This window comes from Gymnogyps californianus, chromosome 2, assembly GCF_018139145.2.
Source record: "Gymnogyps californianus isolate 813 chromosome 2, ASM1813914v2, whole genome shotgun sequence".
Lineage (NCBI taxonomy): Eukaryota > Metazoa > Chordata > Aves > Accipitriformes > Cathartidae > Gymnogyps > Gymnogyps californianus.
This window is the reverse complement of record NC_059472.1, coordinates 166,433,209-166,457,479: the sequence shown is the minus strand read 5'-3', so window position 1 is coordinate 166,457,479 and position 24,271 is coordinate 166,433,209. Positions and strand designations below refer to the sequence as shown.

Below are 24,271 nucleotides of genomic sequence, written 5' to 3'. Positions count from 1 at the left end.
TAAAACCACAATATTCTAGTAGGCATCATGAACACATGCTTTCGTACACAGCTGAGTCCTCCTTAAGGTTAACTGGTGACTGACTATTGTATCATCTTGGTGATTTAGCTGGTCTGTCATATTCACTGAGCCTTTTATGAATATTTGGGTTGGTGGTCTCCTATTTACAAATATCAGTGATCTGAGCTCAGGGAAACATTTCTTACAGGTGGTTTATTGGTAGAAATCTGTAGATTTAGCCAACCCAAATGACTCAGGAACTTATGCTGAATTCAGAGAAATTCATAGCATGGGGGGATGATTGGGAAGGAAAAAATATTTCCTTACTGCAAAAGGTATTTTTCCTTTTCCTTTTGAATTTCAAAATTATATATAATGAATGCTTTTTTAAATGAGGAAAAATGGAACCCAAAACTTTTTGAAACAAAAGCTTAATTTGACTTTGAAATACCTTGTTTGTTTGTAAACTTGAGTTCACTGGAGAGACATAGCCACGATACGTGACTTGGTAACCTGTAGATTCTGCAGGTTCATTGCAGAGGCACCTTCAGTGCCCCCTGACTTAGTACAAATGTGCTGAAGTCTTGAAAGCCTTGCAAGATGAGGACCCAGAGATTCTCATGGCTGTATAGTTTGGAAGGCCAGTTCCATATGGCAGCCAGAGGTAAGGGATTAAGCAAGCTATGGACTGACTGATGTGTGTGTGAACATTTCCACTGTCTACCTAGACTGCTGGCTGCACTGCACTGTATATATATTATCTTAAGGACTTATGAAGCATTTATCACCTGGTATCTGGAATCTTATTTACAAAGTGGTGTGGTCTTCATTGCATCAGAGGAAGCAAGGAGAGTAAATTTAAATAACAACCAAGCTGAGATACCCAGGATGTTACTGAAGGAATTGATAAATGACCCTTCTCTTTCTCTTGTTTCCAGCTTTTGTGAAACATATCATGGCTAACTGAACGCCAGGTGAGTCTCTTCTGTCCTCCTTGCATGTCCTATTATTTTGGTTTTGGCATCTGAGATATAGGCTCGAAGAATGTGTAAGTGACTAATCAAAGAGAATGAATATTTTCAGCGCACTGTACAAAGAAGTAGGACAAGAATGAGCAAAATGTTATCTTCATCCTATCAAGTGCACAGAAAATCAGTGACCTTTCTGCAATTGTCTGGTAAATCTGGACACCTTTATTTTAGAAGTCCAACATAATATATCCTAAAAGGATTTGATTTCCAAAGAACAAGTGCTCATTCCTTTATGATTGACTGAAAACTTCAAAGGATGTATATTTTTCATGTCCACTTGCAAGTCCCTGCTCCTAGACTTCTCCTAAAAAAGCAAGGAGATAGAACTGATCTGACTAGAGAAAGAGTGGGCAAAAAATACAAGGAAAAGTAGATAAGAAGGAGTAATGCATGCTTATGTTGCTGAACCTACACTAGGAGGATAATTACTGGCCTTCCATAAATCTGGCTCTCAACACCTCCTGGCAAATGGGTTGGTTTTCCAGGAAAAGACATGCGCTTTGTCCAGCACATCTTCTGGCTTTACTCAGTAGTGTTCTCCAAACCACAGTACCATTAAGGGTATCTCTGTCTCGCCATTGCAAATGAGCTGAACTTTATTTCCAGTATTTCCTGGTCATCGTTTATTTTTGTATTGCTGGAAAAGGTGCCTGATGTTTTCAATTGGCATTCACCATTATTTATCTCTGTTCAGCTCTTGGGGAAGCTCTGACCTGAGAGTTAACCAACTCCATCTATTCTGCAAAGTATCTGATAAACTGCTAAAAGAAGTGGCTTCTTTCAGATTTGTTCTGGTTGTTTTGCATTTTGTTTGTTTGGTTTTGTTTTTTTTTTCCTTCTGCTTTGGTTTATTTTTCTACTCTGTCTTGACCAGGCCTGGCTTTGTTTTGCTTTTGGAGCTGACATTCTCCCAGCCCACCGAGACCTGTCTCTTGTGTGGTGACCGTTGATTATGTTCATTGGCACCCCAGGGAGGGAGTTAAGTAGGAGTCACATCCAGGTTTTTGGGACTTTTGCTTCAAGACGTAATTGAACAAAATGTAAACTGGCTAAAAAAGATGACTGGGTTTCTTTTCTTATTATGGTCCAGGTTTCTTTCTTAAAGGCATTTATCTTCTCTGAACATACATTCAGTTTTCCAGCACTGGCTCCCAGTTTTTGATTCCAAAGGCCCACAACCATAGTGGGTAATCCCACAGCTAGCATGATCCTTACTTGTTGTTTAGAGATGTTTTCAGTCCTTAATCCTATCCTAAACCCACTGCCATGGGAAATTCCCATTCCAATGCAAAAATTCTTTCTAGTCACCTAAAGCAATGTCAGCCACCGAAGAAAAGTGAGCAGTGGTAAGCTGTAAAGCTGGCACAGGGCTGGGAGCTGCGGCACAGGGGCCAGCAAGAGTGTCTTTGTTTATGATGGGTTTGGAAAGGGAGTTGAGAGCTCCTGACTCACAGAGAACCAATGTGCCGCTGATTTGCCAATGAGCCATGATGGGCATCATTCAGGGGTGACATCTTCCACTCCCCGCTGTGTTGCTGTTGGCATGTTTAGGGAAAGACAAATGCAGTCTTTACCCTTGAAAGGCTGATGGCCCTTTGCCATAGAGCATATAACAAACAAATCCCAAAACACTGGATTTGAACTCAGTGGGAATCTGGATCTGAGTCCAAAAATAAAGTAGTGGCTCGTGTTTCTTGGCCATTCCCATATGCTGGAGGAAAGCTAGAGCTGTATCACAATATAAGAACTGATCTGTGTCTTTCCTTTTCTCTTTCTTTATTTTCTAAGCATCGTTGTTGTGACTACTCTGTATTGACTTTTCTTATACACAGCCTCTCCGCTGGCTTGTCCCCAGGTGCTATGTACTATTTATAACACAGACTAATCAATTACATCTTCAATTAGTGACTCTTCCGCTGTTTTTTTCACCCCCCCCAGGCCAAGTGTTCTGCAGGATTACAGCCAACTAGTCTTCCTTCACGGTAGACATTGGTGTAGAAAACACTCCCAGATTGGCTACACACCTACTCCTTACACTATTCAGTGGGAAAGACATGGCAGCAGGACATGTTAAGCTTTCTCACATAGCTAGAAAGCACTATACCCTTACTTGTGGTCCGGTGACCACTGCAGTGTGGAGCAGGGCTGTGGCATATGTGCAGTGGACTACACAGACTCCCTCTGAAGGCAATGCACACAACTCTCCCCCTGCCACGTGACTGAATGTGTGATGAGCAGAGTCAACCTGATCTCATGGCCTATCCCTTGGGTGCATATCCATTCATGGGAGCTGATCAAACACCCCAAAATGCTGGGAAAGAACATCTTTGGGAGCAAGTTGGATGTTGTCAGAGTTGTTCAGACACCTACCTCTCTAACACAAACCTTGTGTTACAAAACTACCTTATTTAACTCTAAATATATAAGCTCAAGTAGTAGAGCAGTATAGCTGGAGGCACAGTCCCTAGTGTGTACACCGAGGCTCAATTTGGTGTCCCACATGTAGGCTCATGGTGTTGTTTGAGATGCTCCAGGTGTCTCATATATCCATGGCCTCACAGACGGGATGCAGAGCCCACGGTAAACTAGTGCTTTCTGGTAGTTGGCAGCCAGGCAGGGTACTCTAGGACATCTCAAGTGGCTCTAGGTGCTAAGGTGAGGGGAAGTGAATTGAGCCCTGTGGCTTGAACTCATGTGACTGTAGGTGAAATCCTAGAATATGCCATCAGTATTTGACTGAGTCCCATCAGATTAAGATGCCTACAAGTAGGTGTCTACCTGAAAGCAAGGTATCTCTGTTTCCAGACCTAAAGGAGGTCCAGTTAGATGGAGCATGCAGAGAGATTCACCTCATCCGAAGAAGGGACATAGATGCAGTGAGTCCAGCTGCCAACACTGAGAAGGTCAAATCTCCCACGAACACTATGTCGTGCTTGCCATCTGTATGGGAATGTTCTGAGGGCCTTGGGGCTCTCAAATTGCATCAGATGCTTATGGTTTGGGACCTGAATCCTGCCTGAAATCTAGACGTTAGCTAAGAGAAATCCCTGTGCTCAAATGTTGCTGATGGGAAACTGACTACAGATAATAGAAGGATAACAGAAGTAAGAGAAACTGTCTAGTGGCTCAGGAACGGGACTTTTTTTTCTGGAAAGCTGAGTCTTTACTCTGGCTTCATATCTGACATGACTATATTGCCTCTCCATATCACTGCTTCCCATGTTTTGTCCATCATTTACACATTGAGTGTAAGATTGTAGGGTTGGGACTGATTAAGGATATTTTGTCATGTTGTGCGATTGCTCTTTGATGTTAGTTGGCATCTACATAGTGCAGAGACACTTGGCTGCAGGCTTCGCTGCCAATAAGCTGAGTACAGATGCATGAGGTCGACTGAGGCTGATTCCTGGTGGCATTGTTTGTTTCTTCTTTCTTCCTCTAATGCTTAAAAATAACTTTATTTTTAGGACAAGATAGGCGCCGAGAACCCCAGATGCTGGCCTTGGATTTCGATGTAATGGAATGTCTTCTCATTTTTCAGCCCAGATTCCCATTACAGAGCTACAAAATGTGCTGTCCCTAAAGTTATTTGGATAAATGTTATTTTGTTTGTTTTGTCTTGTTTCTTCATGGGAAGAGGGTGGCCTCTGTGGAGATTCAATACACTCAGGAAACTGAGGAAACTGGAATCTGAACTATGAATACCTGGGCATTGTCATTTTTTTCTGATACAGAATATAAACAGCAACACAAAATTGTTAAGTGAGAGGGGAGAAAAAGGGAGTAATTTTTTTCATGACTAAATCAATTAAAAAATGTATTTGTCATTTAGCCATATCCTTCCCTCTCCTCCCCTCTTCCTTCCAAAACAACTGTACCTTTCTCTTTGTACTTATTGCATTTGTAAAAAAATAGCTGTAAGAGAGTAAGGGAGAAAAGAAACTAAACCGGTTGTGTAAATCTCATGTATGCAAGGAATACTCTTAGTCTTTAGAGAAAAGTAGAATGCCCAGGAATCAGCAACGAACACAATCTTGTTCACATGTTTCTCAGCTTTGGAAGATACCACCTTTAACATATAAGATGTAAAAGAGAAAACCAAAGCAAAACAGAAGTGTACACAATGTTTGCTAAAATGCATCTCTTCTCCACAAGGCTTACTTCCCATTCCAACAGTCTGGCCAATGAAACAAGTAAAAAGTCTTCCCTAATGCAAACTGGAAATTGTTCTAATATACATATCTTGGTCCTGTAGCTTTTTGCAGTAAAACATGGGATTCTGTGTCACCTGGTTTCCTCATTGTTTCTGTGTCTATGTGAGGGAAGGGGAAATGGGAAATAAATGCTGTTGGGAAAAACCTCAGTAGAGGCAAAGGAAAATTGAGAAGCATGAAAAAGCACACGGATTAAGTTGGCTCATTTTCTGGGGAATAATAATTTAAAAAGTTTAAAAAAAAAAAAAGATATATCCTTTGGGGGCAGAAAAAGGAGAAGCTAGCGGCTAATATATCCTTTGGGGGCAGAAAAAGGAGAAGCTAGCGGCTAGTACAGTTTGTTAGGAAATACCAAAAAATCTGAATATGCAACACTCCATTTAAGCAAGAGGTATTGTTAAACAGACAACTTGGAAACTTAGTGGAGGAAAGATAATCAGTGGAACACTGGAATACCAGGATACAAACTGCATAGCAATGACTGAATAGGTCATCTCCACAGAGAAGAATTGCTATGAACGAGAGAACACAAACTATCAAATTACGTGAATATACGAGCTGTTACAAAATGTACCATTGAATAGCCATCATAGAAAATCAGCAGTTAGAGAGCTAAATGCAGTATCAAGTTGATGACAGTAACAATAAAATACTAAAGGAAATTCAAAAAGCTAGTGCAGAGGGAGGAGTAGAAAGATGCTAATAATGACAGGAATGTCTTATATCCAGCCTGGGTTAACTGTACACAAAGGTGCAAGTAAGTGGCAAAAAAAAATTGTCACCATGAATCACTGATTTTGAAGAAACCACCTCTGAAGCGTCAGTCCTGAACAGAGCCATGCGTTGAACAAGCCATTGATAAGGCCATGACATTAGCAACTATGTCTGCTCTAGTGTGCCAGAGATGAACACCAGAAACAGTCACCACCAGTGGTCCATCTCCTCCTCAGGGCTCCTTTTGTGGGCATCCATTTCCATTCTCAGCATTGGCTCCTGTGATTTCCTAGGGCCTAGTTTGCCTTGGAGCAAACACCATTTCATAGGCATCTTGCCTTCACTGTCTTGTAAATATGTATTTAGACCCTAATGATAACTTAATAGTGTTTTGAATCAAAGGTGTACAGTAGTTGGAAAATGCAGTTCTTTCTCCCTTTCCTGCTGGTGCAATGAATCACTTGGGAATGTCTCCTGTCTTCTGCGATACTCTTACAAGGGTATCTCTAGTTTAAAGACCCCTTGAGCTCTAGGACTCATACAGCTGAGGAGCACTGTGAGGGCTCAGTACAGAAACACTCTGCTAGCAGGCACCATCTGACTACCTCCTCTTTGTCCTCCATCCCCTGTTCTGTCACCAAAACTCATCTCTAAATTGGGCTATTGCCATCACACAACGAGTCCCACATGGCCTAGTCTAGGGCCAAACCTGTCAAAATTTCCATCAAAATCAAAGCATGGTTGCTTTTTCTGCCTTCTTTCCAGAGAGATTTAGTTACCACATCAGGTGCAGCTTAGGTGGAGGAGAAATCCTAATCTCTCCAGTGGGCCATCAGCTGCTTTCTTCCTCAACTGGTAAACACAAAGCCACCACCCTGCCGCTACTCAGACTCCCAGTAAGGGGTCACCTTGAGGTATTATATCTAAATCTTGCAGAATATTTCACCTTACATTCCCCACACAACATCTGTCCTCATCCACAGATGCAGGTGAGCCTTTCATCTGGGCATATGGGTGGCATTCACCCATCTGTAGAGTTGGTGTCTCCATCTGTCCTAGGCTTCAGTGCTCTTATTAGCACAGATGTAGCTGTACCATGAGGATTACACATTGTTACTCTTTTTGTTACTGTTTTTGTTGTTGCTGTTACTAAAATCGCAGTTGAAACACCCTCATCACATGAATCCAGCAGCTGGGACTTACATGAGGCTCACAACTATTTCAGGAAAACTTGAAGGACGGGTAGTGCTGCAAGTGAGCAAGCAAGTCCTTTGATAGAGCAACACGAGAGGCAAGGACCAAGAGGCCAAGCACAACCACCTGAGTTGATGTGCACCATCACTTGCGCAGCCAAGAGCGCAAGGCAAGAGGACTGCCAAAGTGCAGCAGACGGGGGAAGGTGGGCTCACCAGTGGCCCGGTGAAGCAGAACAGAATAAAATAACAGCTGGTGTTTCACCCCAAGTGCATTGGCAGGGCTCTTTGAGGAAGGATCCCCAGGTCAGTCCAAGGTGCATAAGCAAAGCTGTGCGTGGGAGAAGGCTGGAATTGTGCCTATTGCCTTCCGTGTCTCAGGACATGCTGTCGCTGAATTTTGTTTTCATCAGCACAAGATTCACTCCCAAGCAAACCAGAATAAACAAGCAATATCTCCCCCTTCCTTTCCCCTCCTCCTCTCCCTTACCCCTAACCCCAAATTAAAAAAAAAATAACCTCCTATCTAGAGAATGTTTCTTTAAAAAAAATGTGGGCAGGAGACATGCCAAGTTTCTAGAAGATCTTTTTATAGCAGTAGCATCTGGCTCTTTGGGAGACTCCGTAGGGAGTTTTGTTGGTGACTTTACATCTGCTGTGGTTAAGCTGCTAATGGACTGGCTGTCTGGGCTGCTGCCTGCGCCACTGATTTCTTAGTACCATGCTTTGGTTATTTGAGGAGTTCGAGCCTATTGACTTCTTGCCAGAATTACATAGTACATTCCAGCAGTAGCTTGCATTGCGACACCCAGTCATGCAGAAGGGGTTTCAGATGGAGCAAGGATACTGACTGGCATGTCATTACCCTCTCCTTAAACACACCCAAGCCCGGATTAGAGCCGGGGGTGAAGCGTGGATTTTTTTGATCCAGAAGCCAAAAGGGAGGTGAATACTGTAATATTTTTTCAGTGATGTCCACAAGCAAGCAAACAAACAAGTAAATACATCAATAATTTAATCTGGAGGTCACTTAAAAATTCTTTACCCCCTAGTGATATGTTCCAGCTCATTTTTTTACTTATTCATCACTGTAAAAGCTATTTTTTAACCTCAACTAATTAATTACTGCTTTGGAGTGAAAAATCAAAATGCATCCATCTGCATAATTTTGAAACATCTTTACTTTTTCAACATTTTCCTCTATGAGCAGAATTTTTTTTTTTTTCAGCCAAACCTGTTGTCAAAATTACAACTGATTTTAAGCATGAATTTCCTCCATAATGCCATTCCTCAGAGAATCTGCAGTTTTTCCCGGAATTGGTTTCAGGATTCATTTTTCTTAGTTGACCCATTTGATTTTTCATAGCTTTTGCTGTTATGATGAGATTAATTGCCCCTTAGAAACACTGGTTTCTCCTCCACTGAGAATAAAATGACCCTAAACAACTGCTTCAGGAGCAGGCTATTTCAACTCAATTCAGTGGTTTAAACAGCGGCGTGCCTTGTTATTTGCGATGCTCTAAGCTATTGCCCCACGCTCTAGCTATTGCTCAGAAACATGCATATCTTCTGCAAGTCCTGTTTTGATTTTTTATGGATGAGATTCATCTTAGTCAGCTCGTAAGCTCGACAAAATTGCTCACAGAGACTGTCACTTCACAGACCTTGCCTGCACACTACTTCACCCCTTCCCCTCCCCACCAAGATAAAGCCCCACCAAGATAAAAGAGATGTCTTTATCTGACTGTAGCAGCAGTGTTTTTGGAGGAGTAACGATGTGAAAATATCTGTGAATTCATGTTTACTGGTAGAATTAATATCTGATTATATGATACCGATCCTAAATACATATATGAGTGTTTATGCAGACATGTAACCGCGCTGCATGATGTCGACAATGTGAGCTATGAATTCACTAAATGCCTTGTGATTCAGCATAGTTATTTTTTCCCAGTTTTATTTAACACAGAAATTCTTTGGATTCCCTAAAGTTTCTTATGTAGCCTGTGTCCATCTATCCTTCTTCTCCCATTTATCTGGTGAAGTTGTTGAAATATGTCAAAAGCCTAGCAGAACAGCAAAATGAATGTTTTCATTTATAAATCCAAAAGTGCCTGTGTTTCTGAACTAGCTGTTCTGTGAATTCCTTCACTTTCCTGTAATAAAAGTGCCACAGGAGAGTTATGATACATGCCAAAGATAAAAGACAGGAGAAACGAAGAAAGAAAAGTATATATGTGTGTAAGTAGACCTATACTGAATTGAAGCAACTGTGTATCATTTGGGACAGCACTAGCATTTGAAGCTGTGCTTCTGTTCCCACCAGGAAGAATCAATGGGTGCATTGGAATAAGCACACAAACACATAGATAACACAGACTCACACAGAATCTCTCAAGATGTGGTTTGACATTTCTGGAATGAAGTTTCTAGTTTGATGATACTAGGCTTTTGGGAGGCTAGTAACAAATTTTTTTAAAAAAAAACCAACTCCTAAACCCATGGTTGTGCAATACAAAGTAATTCTCCAGTATAAACTCACTATGTGCCTCCAAACCAGGTCAAAACTTCTGAACTATTTCACTTGGTTTAAGTAGACCTCCGAGGCATCATCTTTGTCTACCACTCTAATTTCATGCTGGCTTGCCAGAAATAAAGCATCAGTAGGATCTTTCTGTAGCTTCTGTAAAGCAGGTATCATGCACACCAGACAGAGTGACAGTATCACAGTCGCACACTCAGGGTTGGTCTGGATGAAAATCCGTGCATGTAAGTTTGTGAGCCCCTTCCAGGTGCACTCATAGACAAACTTACATGCACAGATACTTAAAAACAGAGACACTACTTGAAAATACTTTGGCAACTGCCTTTCCAGAAGGCACCTTTTGCTTATGTGACATATCTCTTCACATTTGTCCTGTATTTCAAACCTTCTAGCCGCATGAGGATGCACTTGTCCCCAGAACGAACCAAATTCAGTGTTAACAGTGGCAGATCAGACATCGCTGACAGGAGCAAAAAAGAATCCCATTGTAGAAAAAGTGAAAAAGGGCCAGAAAGTGCTTTAGGGCCAGAAAAAGAGGGCATAAGTCTGTCATGCAGTGCTTTTCTGAGTTAAGAAAACATAACAGCCTTGGGGATTCCTGTCCTGATTGAGGCAGATGTATCCTCAATCAAACCCCGCTCCCACAAGAGTGTGAAAAATGGCAGTTGCGGTACATAAGAGGTTTCACCTCATCTGAGCTGAGCAACCTGAAAGCTTAAAGAGTGATGCTTCTGCTGAGCATTGTCGTTTTGAGGAGCTCCTTGTCTGATGATGCTTAGTCACATCCTACTCCTGCCAGACTGCCTATATTTTAGTGTATCACCCACCAAAGAAACCTTTAAAAAAAGAAGAAAAAAAAAAAGCCCTTTGTCCCAGTCAAAGCAACTGCAGAAAAAATCCTTCCAGAAGGTATGGAACCCATGACTGACTCCTCTCCACTGCCATTTGTAAATGCTGAGGGTTGGTAAATAATGGGAACAAAGATATTTGGAACATGCCAGGATGTTTCAAGAAACCATAAACAGTCACAGAGTAAGTCCATGCAAAGCCTATCTTTGAGAATCAAGTATTTCTTGAAGGGAAATGTTTTTGAAGTGCTTATGGTGTGCAGAGAATAATATAGCTGTCTTTTCAATTGCCTCGGTCTCTCTCATGTCTCTGTGCTATTAGTGGGATTTATTTATTCTCACAGGGTACCCAACCCTGAAATGTCACTGCTGATTTTAATAGTAGTGGGGTCAGTTCACTCTCTTCTTCCAAGGAAGTACGTACAGGTATGTTTTTAAAGCACATAAATAGCTTTGGATGCTAAATCCCCATAAAGGCAGTTACAGCACCAGTGTGCAAATGAGACAGAAATGATCTCACGTAACTCAGACACCTACAGTATAGACATGTAGATTGGAGCACCCACCATAGTCAGCAGGGAAAAATATTCAGTCCTTCCAAGTACTACATTTAGAAGCCAAGATCCAGGTTTAGTCTGTACAGCTGATTTATTGTCTCCATAGCAGAGCAATCCAAAGCAAACTTCTGCCCAGATTCAGACCTTGAGTAAATTTTATGAAGATCTTTCCAATCTTCCCAGATATATAACATCTCCTGTATTCCCACAAAAAAAAAAAAAACCCACCCTCCTGGAGGTTCCTAAGATGTTCTGCTGATTTTTTGCCTTGTGGATAGAGTGCATGCTTGTTTGATATGGTGGGCTTGGGTCAGGTGAGGCGTTCGCTGCAGAGTGGAGACTGGACCTTGCGGGGGTTGCACGTCCCCAATTTTAAGAGGCAAATTTTACAATAGTGATGTAATTCTTTGCATAAAAGTAGATCCTGGAATAAACTGAGTAGCCCTGGGACAACTCAATGGGATTGAATTCTACCCATCGCCTGTGGGTATTTCAGAAGCGCCAGCAGCGGCGATACCATATTAATAAACCATCTGCAGGCAAACGTATCTTCAAGTCCCAGTCTTACTGAAGCAATCATAGTATTGGACTATGGAGGTCCCCAAAATTTCCTTCAGGTTGTGTCATTTGGGGCACACACGCCGACACAGACACCAAAGGCAGTGGATTCAAGTGGAAGGACATGAGGTAGCAGAAACACCATGGCAGTGGACTGCAGAGATCTCTGCCTCTGTCAAGTCATCTTAGAAGATTAATTTCTTTTCGCTGGTTCAGCAATGCAAAATTCCCCCAAAGCCCCTCTTTTACTGTCCAACAAATGGAGTCTCATACATTTTGAAAAAAAAGAAAGTGGAGAGAGAAGGCTGATGCATGCATGTGGGAGACAGCTAGCAAATGCAAAATATTTCATTAACACATTCCAGTATCACAAGCATGATGAGCAAAGCCCAGAATGAACAGAGGCACTATGAGTAACTACTACTTATCATTAATTGCTATTAATTTATAAATCCCTAATAATTGTTGATCTTCTCAAGGATTACAGCCATTGACTGGGATCACGCTGTGCTTGATGCTAGACCAAAACAGAACAAAAAGACAATTGCTTCACTGTGCCATTTACAGTCTAGTTTCTTTCAAAACCATTGTTTTCATCAAAATGCATATTTACAATGTTTGCCCAGTGACTCATGATACCATCAAACAGAAAAGTGAGCAACTGACAAAACCCCACCATTTTAAGCAACATTAAGGTGTGCAGAAACCAGATGAAAAATGACAGAGGAAAATTCTTCAAAGTAGAGCCCAAATTTCCATGACTTTCTGGGGCCAAATTGTAAATGAAAAGTGGCAGAGTAATTTCACATTTCTGTTTTGGAGAACGGGGATGAATTCTAGTGTGGGAAAAGTTATCAACATGCCCATAAGCTGGAGTTTTGCTTTCTGACACTTTTCTTTGCACCTCTCCTGCATTCACATTACAGCTGACTCACGTTGTCACGTCCCGCTCAGCAGCGAAGCGTGGGCATGTCGGCTGTGCGAGCACTTCATCCCCCGAAGAAATGTTGCCACAAAAGGCTGGAAACGGCATCATCTCCAACCGCATGCCCAAAGTCCCTGTTTAGAGGTATTCCCAGAGGATAACCTGCTCTCCTCCAAAGCTCTCTGATGCCTTCCCTTAGGGGATGCTATCCCTCGGGGATCAGAGCCCGTTGTTTCTGAGTACCCTGCAGTCAGCAGTGGGATCGGTTTCCACGCTTGCTGCAGGTGATATAATGGAGAATTTTACCCTCCAGAATGAGCATGACCACTGGGCTAAAGGGAACTGATTCAAACCATGAGTTGATGCAGTGAACTGTGTTTATGCTTGTTTCTCCCTTTATATATGTTGTTCGGTAGCATGAAAAGGTGTGAGTGTTGCCTGGTGCAGCTCTGCCAGCAGAAGCTGTGAGGATAATTACACAGGCAAGACTGCTTATTTTTTATTGGTACAGTCTGTGCACAGTTGTGAAACTGCCTGATCAAAGCTCCCCTACTATAAGCCTGGTTTAACCGAGAGATGCAGCATTTCAGACGTGAATGAAATCTAGATTAAGTATCAAGTTAGTGAATTTAAGAAACAGCAAGGTCTTTGGCCACGTGCACAGGGGAGATGATGCATCTGGCATCATGCCTAGATGCTTTTAGCTCCCTTTACAAATGCAAATAACTGGACTTTATTCACAGCAGTGTCAATGAAGACAGCAGTGAGTGCACAGGTAGAGCAGCGATGTGTATGTAATGATACCTCTGCAGCACTGCGGTCTTAAGTGCATGTAATATCAGATAGGACCAGTATTACTAAATACTGATACTAATGTGACACTCATGTTATGAACTCATAGCCTGGCCCTGTTTCATCAACTGAAGGGGCTTTTTCTGGGGGGAGAATAATTGGCCTCACAGCTGCAGAGTTTAGAAGGATGCTGTGGCTGCTCAGGGAATCATAGGGCACCTGAGACCACGTTGAAATTCTCCTCATCCTAAAGAAACAGACTGTTTCTGTTAAAAGAGACTCTTATCCATAGCTAACGATATAGTGCTTATGATAAATGGATTTGGGAGCCTAGGAGCGTCTGCTATAGGGCACTGACACATACACATCGGAGCCAACTTCCCACTGCTGTTATTTAGAACAGTGGTGATGAATTAAAATGATTCTTTCCAAGGTCAAAGCTGGAGTCTGTTTCAGAGCCAGGGTAAATAAGAAATAATGACTACTGTCCAGACCCTGTTTTTATGTACACAAACACTGCAAAAAATGCAATCAGATAAATATTAATAAATAATACAGAAATAACATCAAAATACCAAATTCTGCTTCAATGCCCAATTTGCCATAAAAGCAAAGATTTGAAATGTAAAATCCCAGAAGACAACTGAAAATATGTGCCACAGGGGACTGGTTTATATTTCTAACAGAAGTAAAAAATACTGTTTTAAGAAGTTTCAAGATTAGACTTGGTTCATGGCATACAGATGTGTGGGTGGCAAAGTGTGTGCCCTAGGCTGTGTTGGTAACTTCATGCTGCTCCCGGACAGAGCTCAAAATACAGCAACCATCTAGAAAGCTAAATAAAGTTCTCTTAGGATGACAATACGGCCACAATTTATGGGAACACACCAGAATAATTTGAGCCACATGGTTTTATGTAGAGCAGCTTTGACTAACATCACCTCAGAGATCTAATGAGCTGCTCCTGCTCATAAAACCCACAGGGAAAAGGTGAAGGATAAAGAACGGAATCAAAATCAGAGGATGCTTTGCTCGCAGGAATAATGTCACCAGGCAATGGAGACGACAGTGCTGCCGTCCCCCTGTGGGGAGGGAGGGATTGTACCAGGTACCTGTACATGTTCTACCATGGCAGAACTTTCCCACATTAATTTATTGAGGACTTCGTTAGCTGGCTGCGTTTACTGCCTGCTGTCCTGCGATAGCTGAAAAGGAAACGGGATTCCTTGATGAGCAGTTTTGGGGGATCAGTTTCTGATCACAGCTCAGACACTAGAATCAAACATTTCTCTTCAATGAACATATCCTTCTCTTTTCTAGAGAACCCCTTTTTAGTCATTATCAATAAGACGAGATTGTGTAGAAACATCTATTGTGGATACCAGTACCCACACATCTTACATTTATCTGAGTTAGATGCTCACATGTATATGACTGCATATGGCTTTGCAACCAATTTTGCATGTGTTTTTGTCAAAGTGTGCCTGTCTCTGTGTCTGGTTCCCATCAATGAGTGAAAATATGTTTGGGAAGGGAGGGGATTTGACAGGTACATCTGTCTATGTGTATTTCTATGTAGGTGCCTGAGTGTAGATAGTCATAGTATAGTGGTCTGTGTCTCCCTTTGCATTTATACAGGCAGGAGTGACAGCCTGTTAATGTGTGGCGTAGTCTTGCTTATAGGGTAAGGTTGGTGAGAGACAGTAGAGCCAGCGCAGGTATATGATGCCCAAGATACATCCTGAGCAAGACGTGATGTCTGAAACACAGTGTGGCAGACCAGGTTATAGGAAACATTCAGCCCAGCCACGGTGTTTAGGAAAACATGACCCCCCTCTCAGATCTCCTTTCCCATTTCACAGACACTTGGTCTGGTCCTGCGCTGGCTGAGCTCTAATGAAGGATGAAATGCGGCCTGCAAACTAAAAGGGAAATTTCAGGCTTCCTTCTTGCCAAAGAGGAGGTGTGCGGTGGAAAGAGGAGAGCTGGGTCTCCGGGATGTCTGCATGTTTAGGGTTGGAAAACTCTTTAAAACAAAGTGGTAGAAATAACTTGCCTGTAATCCGTAAGAGCACATCTGTTCCAGAAACTGCTCTGGGGAAACAGTGCTCTGGAGGCTTCAGGAGGAGGTGGGTTGTTGGGCAGGGAGCCTGAGACTGTCTTTTTCTCCATTCTTTTCACTTTTGCTGACTACAGCAAGAATCAATTTCCCGGGTGAACCTCAAGTCCAACATAGATACTCTATAAACTAACAAAACCTCAGAAAGACAGGAAGCGTCTAGAGACAGGGCAGAACAGCCAAAGACAGCAGCTCCTGAAGACACCCAAAAATGCTCCACCACCCCCTCCCCAGTGCCACCATTAAAGATATGTTGGCTCCATTTTGGCTGGGTTTTTTTGCAAGAGGGCAAGATGCTCAGCCTCTCCCCAGCCTCCCTGGATGTTGCACAAACAAAAGACAGACCCTTCTTCTCCTTCCCTCCCTCCCTCCTTCCCTCCCCTCCCCAGGGGGTGACCTCTCTCACAAACCCCTCCAGAAGAAAAACAAACAAACAAACAAACAACATAAAAAATTAAAAAAAAAAAAAAAAAGGATGTGGGGATATGACCAGAAAGACAAGCACAAAGTTTCCCCAAGGATGGGCAAATGTTTCAGACTTAGAGGGCCTTCTTGCAATCCCAGTCTTACCTCTGGCCTTCTTCTTACCCAGGAAATATTCCTCAGCCGCAAAAACCTCTGAAAGCCCCCACTGCGCAGGGCTCCAGTGGCATAAACACACTCACGCGCGCAAATTTATGTTTTAGCTCCTACAGACAAGACTTTACTCCTGGCTTGCCAAATAATTGTACAGGCTTGCCAGTCACGTCCACAGTACCCAAAACGTACATGGCAGGCTCATCTCTCACCTTTCCCACAACCAGACTCTTATACCTTTGTGGCTGTCCTGGTTTCAGCTGGGATGGAGTTAACTTTCTTCTTAGTAGCTGGTACAGTGCTGTGTTTTGGATTTAGTGTGAGAATAATGTTGATAACACGCTGATGGTTTAGTTGTTGCTAAGTAGCGCTTATCTTAAGCCAAGGACGTTTCAGTTTCCCATGCTCTGCCAGCAAGCAGGTGTGCAAGAAGCTGGGAGGGAGCAGAGCCGGGGCAGCTGACCTGAACTAGCCAAAGGGGTATTCCATACCATGGAATGTCATGCCCAGTATAGAAATAGGGGGGAGTTGGCCAAGAGGGGTGGATCGCTGCTGGGGCATCGGTCAGCGGGTGGTGAGCAATTGCATTGTGCATCACTGGTTTTTTTTTTCCTTCCCCCTCCTTTTTTTTTTTTCATTTTGTTTTGTTTTGTTTGCCCTTCTCTCCGTCTCCATCATTTCCAAGCAGTAGGTGCAGCTGGCTGGGCTGATGGAGCTCAAGGGCTTCAAAGAAGCCACGTATGTGCTGGTGGGCACCGTCTCCACAGAGCCCTTCTTGCAGGCTGAGCTCCAGTACGGGACTTGACATCAGAGCATCCTTTCCTCCAGGCTGTCTCATGCACCAAGGGAGAAGGTACCTGAGGGGTCTGTGGAGCACAGAGAGCATCTTGCTTTGAGCATGACACTGAGTCTGCCTCTGCCATAGTTTGTCACTGAAGGAGGGAAAGTAGGAGTTTTTACCTCAATTAAATGAAAGGCAGTCCAAGGCAAGGCTATTTCTTGTGCTTAAGTCTGATCCAAATACAGGGACAAAAGCGGAAATTCTTGCTACTGAACTGACAGTGGTTCAACTCAGGAGACAATTTCCCACTGTTTTCTTTTCTTTCTGTTATTTTTAATCCCTACAGGGACTTCTGACATTGCCAATATCCAGGCTTCCTCCTATTTCCTTCTTATGGTACATTTTCTTTTTAAAGCTCTTGATTTGAGGTTGTAGGGATCCTGAATTTGACACAGGAATTTGGTCGAGAGGGATATTTTTTGACTTCTGCATGTGGACAGAGGGAGTATTTGTATTACAGACTTGTTTGAATTAAACATGAATTGCGTAGTTATCTGGAGTGGGGTCAGGAATCAGTTGCCGTAAGAGTCCCTTCCTACCTATGAAGCCTTCTGAAGGTTTCATCTCACTGATATAAATAAAAATCCAAATATACACAATTATTGACTTAGCTGCGAGTGTAAATTGGTGCTATTGAAACTGGTGATTTCTTACTGGCTTTCTTGAAGGCCATATATTGACGAAAGTCTGAGGGAAACTGGCACAAGTGCGTGTTGCTGAAAGCCAGTTTGTATTCCTGTCCTCCCTTGTCATGTTCTTTCCAGGTGTGCTCGTCTCCGAGTTTCTGCAGGGTGTGGGTTGATTTAGGGGCCTTGAAAATTTTTCTCTGATTCCTGATTATTTGCCTCTGTACAATGAAAGATGTGGACAGTGATTGTAATCAGCCCCTTGCAAACAATCGGCTGAACCACAGAGATGTAATGAGGACTCGCTGAGGTACTGCTCTGCCTGCCACATACACAGGAATGAATCTGCCTTCACACAATGGTGGTAATTTCTGAGAATAATATCCTTTAATGCTCTGCAGATTTTGTTTCTCACATCTGCTACAGGATGGCAAAGCACAGAATAAATGTCCTTGGACAGAATCCTGTAGGACAGCAGTACATAATAGCTGCCATGAAGTATTTGCTATGGGATTTACGTGACTAAGAGTCAACATTTCCACCCGAGCTAGATACTCCGAATTCTCTTTATTGTCATCAGAGATGCGTTCAATACATTTAATAAACGAGTGTGGTTCTTCTCATCCTAAGGTTTGTGTTGAAGGTAACTCAGACGAATTATTCCCTAAAATCCCCATTCCCCTCTGGTGATTATAAGAAGGGAGAAGGGAGACTAACTCAGTTTTACATGTTGACACCGCAGACACAGGGCCTCCATTCACCATCTGCAGCTATTTAAGAACTTAATGTGGGTACATTTTTCCCCAAAAAGCCAGGTGAGTTTGGCAGCTGGTATAGGTGTCTGTTGCAGGAAGCCACAGGTAGCAGCCAGAGTTGTCACTTATGGCTAGCGCATTCTGACCTCTGGGATTGCTTTCCCCCTGATTTTTGGTGGTGCTGCCCACTGGGCCACATCCCTGGTATGACTTGAGATGATGGGGGCAGCAGGGGTAACAGGACTCTGTCCTGCTGCCACTGCACCACATTGTCACTACTTCTCTTGGCTTTGTGAACCCATGAGCTAGTCAGAGCAACACGGCTGAACTGGCCACTGAACTGGTTTGTTGAACCTCTCCTAGCTGCTGAGATCTTTCCACAGCCCTTGGCCACCCAGCGCTCACCTACTTGACCTCTGAAAAACCTCTGCATCTGAGCATGCCAGTACTTTCTCGGTCTCTTTTGGCTTCTCTCCAGAAATAACTCTCCTATTTTACTCTGCTTTTTTTAAACACTAACTGTAGCCTAAAATTATTTTACACGCACACACATATATATCACACTGATTGATATATATTTTCAGTACAATCTGCAAAAAGGCAAATTTGTCAATAGGAAGAAAGCCATTCAGAGATGTGAGAGACTGGGAGATGTACAAATCTTCCATTATTTAACTCTAAATGAAATAACCAGCTGTTTCATAAGGAGAATGCAAATGTACTGTGTGCTGCTTTAGTGGAGTTCAACTCCTTTCTTCATTGAGCTTTTCTGCTTTTGACAGAAGGCATTGAATGGGAAAGCACGTAAGGGAAGGAGGTTGGCAGGCATGAATTTCAGTGCTTATTTGAGAACCCATTTAAAGTTGGCATGCAATTGGCTTATGAGTGTATTTATGTGCAAGCTCGCAGACTTTTCAGTTTGCCATGGGATTGCAGGATGGTATTATCTGTAGACATTTTCATAACTTCTAAAGGAGGCTAGAACATTCATTGCAGCAATGCACTGAAATACTTGTTCCCAAGTATTTATAGATGGTTGGAATACCATGAGTGACGTTTGTAATTAGTAACTTTAGACAGCTAAAAGTGGTCTGCCTAAACTTGATTCATCTTATCGTAAGAGGTATCCGGATACAGTTCAGATAAATCACCACAGGGAAGGCTGGAGGGTAGGGACCTGTAGCAGAGAAAAGTAAGTGAAAGAAGGCTTTGTAACTAAACATCTATATCTCGGGCATCTAAAGTCAAGTCAATCTCAGGCCTAGGTTTTCTCGTATTTTCTGGAAAAATGTAGTATGCAGAACATATATGTATTAAGTGAAAGAAGGATCGATGACTGGCTGTTGTTTCGGATCAAGATTTAGACTGCATCTAGAATACTGTACCTGGTTTTGGGCCCCAGTTATAGCAAAGGCATTGACAAACTGGAGGGCCACCAAGACAATCAGGGGCTGGAGCACTTGTTCTGTGAGGAGAGGCTGAGGGAGCTGGGTTTGTGCAGCCTGGAGAAGACAGGGCACTGTGGGGACCTAATAGCAGCCTACCGATACCTGTGAGTAGCTTGTCAAGAAGATAGAGCCAGGCTTTGCACAGTTGTGGTGGGTTGACCATAGCTGACTGGCAGGTGCCTGCCAAGCTGCTCTGTCACTCCCTCTTCTCAACAGGACAAGGGAAGAAAATACAACGAAAAACTCGTTGGTCGAGATAAAGGCAATTTAATAAAGAAAAGCAAAGGCTATGCGCAGAAGCAAAGGAAAATGAAAATATTTATTCTTTACTTCCTATCAGCATGCGATGTCCGGCCACTTCCTGGGAAGTAGGGCCTCACTTGAGAAGGCTGAATGATATCTTCTGGGTTACGCTGAAATCTTTCCCTTGGCCTTCCCTCACTTGATCTCCCCTTGCTGTGGTCCCTTACCCTTTGAATGGTTGGGACGCTTAAGTTCTTTATAGGTAGCTCCTTCTAAAAGAGGTCATTGGTGCCTTCTCTGCCTCTGCCATCGGCTTTGGTTTAAGGTCTGTGGTACTGACGTCCACAGAGGGGTGTATTTGTGGAGAAAAGGTATACTTTGGATTTCACAGCTGCAGGAGTTAGGCAGTGGGGAGGATGAGGGGAAATGCCATATGGATTTCTTGTGGTTTGTTAATTTGGTTTTTTACAAAATATTTTCCCTTACTTTGACATCATGGTTGGACGACCAGGAAAAAAAAAAAGGAAAAAAAAAGAAAACCTCACAGTTATATATTTACCCTCAAACCACTAAATTCAGGCACGAAAGTATATTAGGCCATTTCAATGCACACAGGAAAGCTATTGTCGAGCAAAATTATTCCTTGGTTTTACTACTGTAATATAGGGGCATGTGTTAGAGTTTAGAGACTCCCTAAAGAGCAGCTGTTGGCCTGTAGCAATTTAATTAAGAATGTAGCTATGGCTAGCTGATTATATTTCTAAATCTGTCTTTGGCTCTCTTCCCTTTTATCTTTGATCTTGTAGGCCTGATTCAAGGGCCACCCCAGTCAGGGCAAATCTGCCTTAGAGATTGATGAGGTTTGGATCAGTCTTGGACAGCACAAAGGTTACAGCCAAACATGTACTTAGTTTTATACCCCATCCTTGCAGTGGGTGGGAATGAAACTAAAATAACAACAGAACTTTCCGTTCCCCAGGGAAAGAAGCTGGTAGAGATTTTCCTAAGCACATGTGCATCACTTGGGATATATGCTGCTGTAGCAGTGATCCCAAAAAAGTCAGACATCTAAATTAGGGCCAGTGTTAAGGGTCTGGATACTCCAATGTTACCCTGTAGTCAATGGAGAGAGACAGGTTCTTTTAAAGAGTGATTTAGAGGAAGGATCCAATTCATTGTTCTGAATTGCCCTCTCAAGTCAATCTTTCTCTATTAATTGTAGAGGGGGCTCAGAAAGATTAGCTTCCTAATGTTGGTACTTGTCTTAGAGCCAGATCCACATCTAGACACTCAGATTTAGGTCATTCCATCACAGTCAAGAGAGAGCCAAGACTCAGTTCGACTTCCTCAACATAGATATGTGGTGCTATTTGAGATCCCCTAGGCCAAGTACCCTGCCTCCCACAGGACCAATGACAAGGGCCAAGGGAAAATTTCAGGTAACTCGGGGTGCCTGAAATGGCAGTAGAAGTCTACATTTTTGGCAAATTATATTAGCCTACATAAACTATAACGATAACTAAGATAGCCCATCCATATGAACACATTGCATATAGATACTTCAGTTCAGATGTCTGAATCTGCAAGGCGAATGCCACCCCTAGGGTTAGGTAGTGTCAATACCCCTCTCTAGCCCCTGGACCTGTCAAGGCCCCAGTCTCCCCCCAGAATATCATCTGTTGCCCTAGGAGTGAGAAGAGAACTTCTTTGTATGTCTGCTGGTGATCCAATCCATGATTTACCTGGGAAGACAATGGAGCAGCATGATCCTGAGCCTCCTTGATGGTTTCACTGAATGCTGGTGGATTATCAGTCATTAACATAAGGAGTTCCTGAGGTGACTCTCAAACTAGAACCTTGCCACAGTGCAGAACTCTGAGGAGATACTAAGCTGCATCCCAAAACACTGCAGTTACATTGTCTCAGAATTATTCCCACACTAATAGGTCTGAATGTCATAAAAACAAATAGGGCTTCTAGCAAGAAACCCAGGACTTCACCTCATTTTTTAAAAGCAATTTTCCTTAAGCTGTACTGACTCTATCCCTGTTGACTATAATCTGCAGTGGAGACATCAGCATTTATGAAAATGAAAGCACTCTCCCCATATCCAATTCCACTGCAAAGCACAAGCCCTTCTCGGCAGCTGGTAGGATGTCCTATGCTGTAGCTGGGAAGTCAGCACTGTTGTCCTAGAGCAAGTTTAAGATGGATGGAAGAAGATAAGGAATGGTGTGTTTATACGATGGCAACTGACATCTTTGGAGAGCAGCTCAGTTTGAGATTTTACTGACAACCCACAGTTGGAATATGCACATTTTAGGTTTAATTTGTTGTCTTGCCTATTGCACCATCTCTCTGGTTCTCACATCTTTTAAAACCACAGATGCTAAATAGGAAATAAGTCACAAGAGCATCTCATTGCTTGTAGGTAATGTTTGGCTGGGTGGTTAATGCCTTAACTAATCCTTAATGAAAGCACCTTACTAAACTTGTGCAAGACCTGAGTCTCGTCAAGGCAGACAAATCAATTCAGCTTTTAATAGCTGACGCCTTGTTATGCTTTTTAATAAGGAAGAGGTCAGGAAATTGAGACAAGGCAGCAAATAAACCATTTAGAACACCTTTCTTATAAAGGACTTGAGAAAATATAGGTCAGCATGCCAAAATCAACAACAGAGGAAAGTTTTAAACAGTGGTCTCTATTAAAACCTCTACAAATGTCTTTGCAATTACCATGACCACATGTTTCCCAGATATTCCTGAGGCTAAACCTGTATGTGATACCAATTACAGGGAATATCATGAGGAAGGTTAATTGCTAACCCCAAAATTGTAGAGAACCACATGAACTTGTCCATAAAGGAGATAATCAACATTTATGTGGGACATATTAGTCAAACTATGAGCAATAATCCCTATTCAGACCACTCACCACGATACTAAAGGTAAAATTGGGCACCAGTCACAATATCTTAGATTTTGGATAGAGATTCACGGTTTTATCTCAAGATGCCCTTCCCTGACTCTGATCCCTGCATAACCAACAGAGGAAAACCATGGTGGGACATAAGACACTTACAAAACTGGATTGAACATGACCCTTTTTCTGACTAGGAGTGAGAATCTATTGCCAATGACCTGAGTACAACTTTTTCTGCTTGGGGTGTACAACTCAGCTTCAAAACCTTGGCCAAACCACAACTGAGAGACTCCAGTGCTCTACATTTGACACCTGACTTTACCAGAAAATTCATTTTTTATGCTGGATATGGCATTTCCCTTGGCCTTTCCTCTCCTGCAAAACACAGGATACAAAAATTGCTTCATCTACTCAGGAATGACTCATCTATGTAGCCTCAGAAATCTCATTACATTTTAGATGACTAAAGTTATTCCACTAGGTCTCCAGTTTCAAAGTCAGATGATCACGGGTTTCCCACTGGTCTTCTGTCACATCTATCAGCCCTGTGCAGATGCCTTGGGTATCTAAAAGTGCCTCAGATGGCACTAGACACTGATTTTTAAATACCCAAATTGTTCCACTGGTGTCTGTTACTAAAGAAACGTGTGTACAACACACAATGGGTCTTGAACTTAGGGTCTCTTGAGAAAGTCATCACAAAGAAGCATATCTGCTGCTATCTTAGGGGGAAAAAAAGGGGAAAAAAAGGTTCAAATGGTAAATAAGTAAGGATAGGAACATACTGATTTTCTGAGACATAGTAAAGAGGTTGTTATGAAAGTTTCAGGAATCAACTGTTCTCTGAGCCCACTGGGTGAAGGAAAAAAAGTTATTGACTTTCTTGCAGTAAAAGAAAGCTTTGGTATTGAATACTGAGATTTAGGTAAGCAGTAGTGTGAAACATTTAAAGATGTTATGGATTTCATTCTGGGGAAATTACAAGAAACTTTTTAGGGTGATATCAGGGCAAGTATGAATATTCTGAGTCAATGCAGTGCAGTGAATTAGGTGAGGTTCTTTCTACTCATGCATTGCTGGAACTCTTTGATTGTTTACACTTTGAATACCTTATGGAAGCTCAAATGACATTTTCATACAAAAGCCTAGCTTATTTTATTGCTGTTCCATCAAGACTCTAGCTCTCTATTTTTCTGTTGTCACAGATGTTGATCTGTACAAGTCCTTTTGGTTAATGGCTTGTATTTGAATAACTGGCTAAGGAGGTTTTTAACTGCGGCTCAAAAAGCTCTCGTAAGTGACATTGGGCAACAATCTTGGAAAAGGAGATAAATCTTACAGAATTTGGAAGGTGGCAAATTGA

General features: G+C 42.4%; 1 protein-coding gene across 1 annotated transcript in view; it reads left to right on the top strand.

Moving 5' to 3' along the window:
• MYL3 (myosin light chain 3) overlaps positions 1 to 5,318 on the top strand; it is a 38,148-nt gene extending 32,830 nt beyond the window's left edge. The window contains exons 6-7 of the mRNA XM_050891523.1: positions 939 to 974; positions 4,499 to 5,318. Coding sequence (XP_050747480.1) covers positions 939 to 967 — 29 coding nt within the window. The 3' untranslated portion in view covers positions 968 to 974; positions 4,499 to 5,318. The remainder of the gene's footprint in view (positions 1 to 938; positions 975 to 4,498) is intronic.
• Positions 5,319 to 24,271: the final 18,953 nt, after the last annotated feature.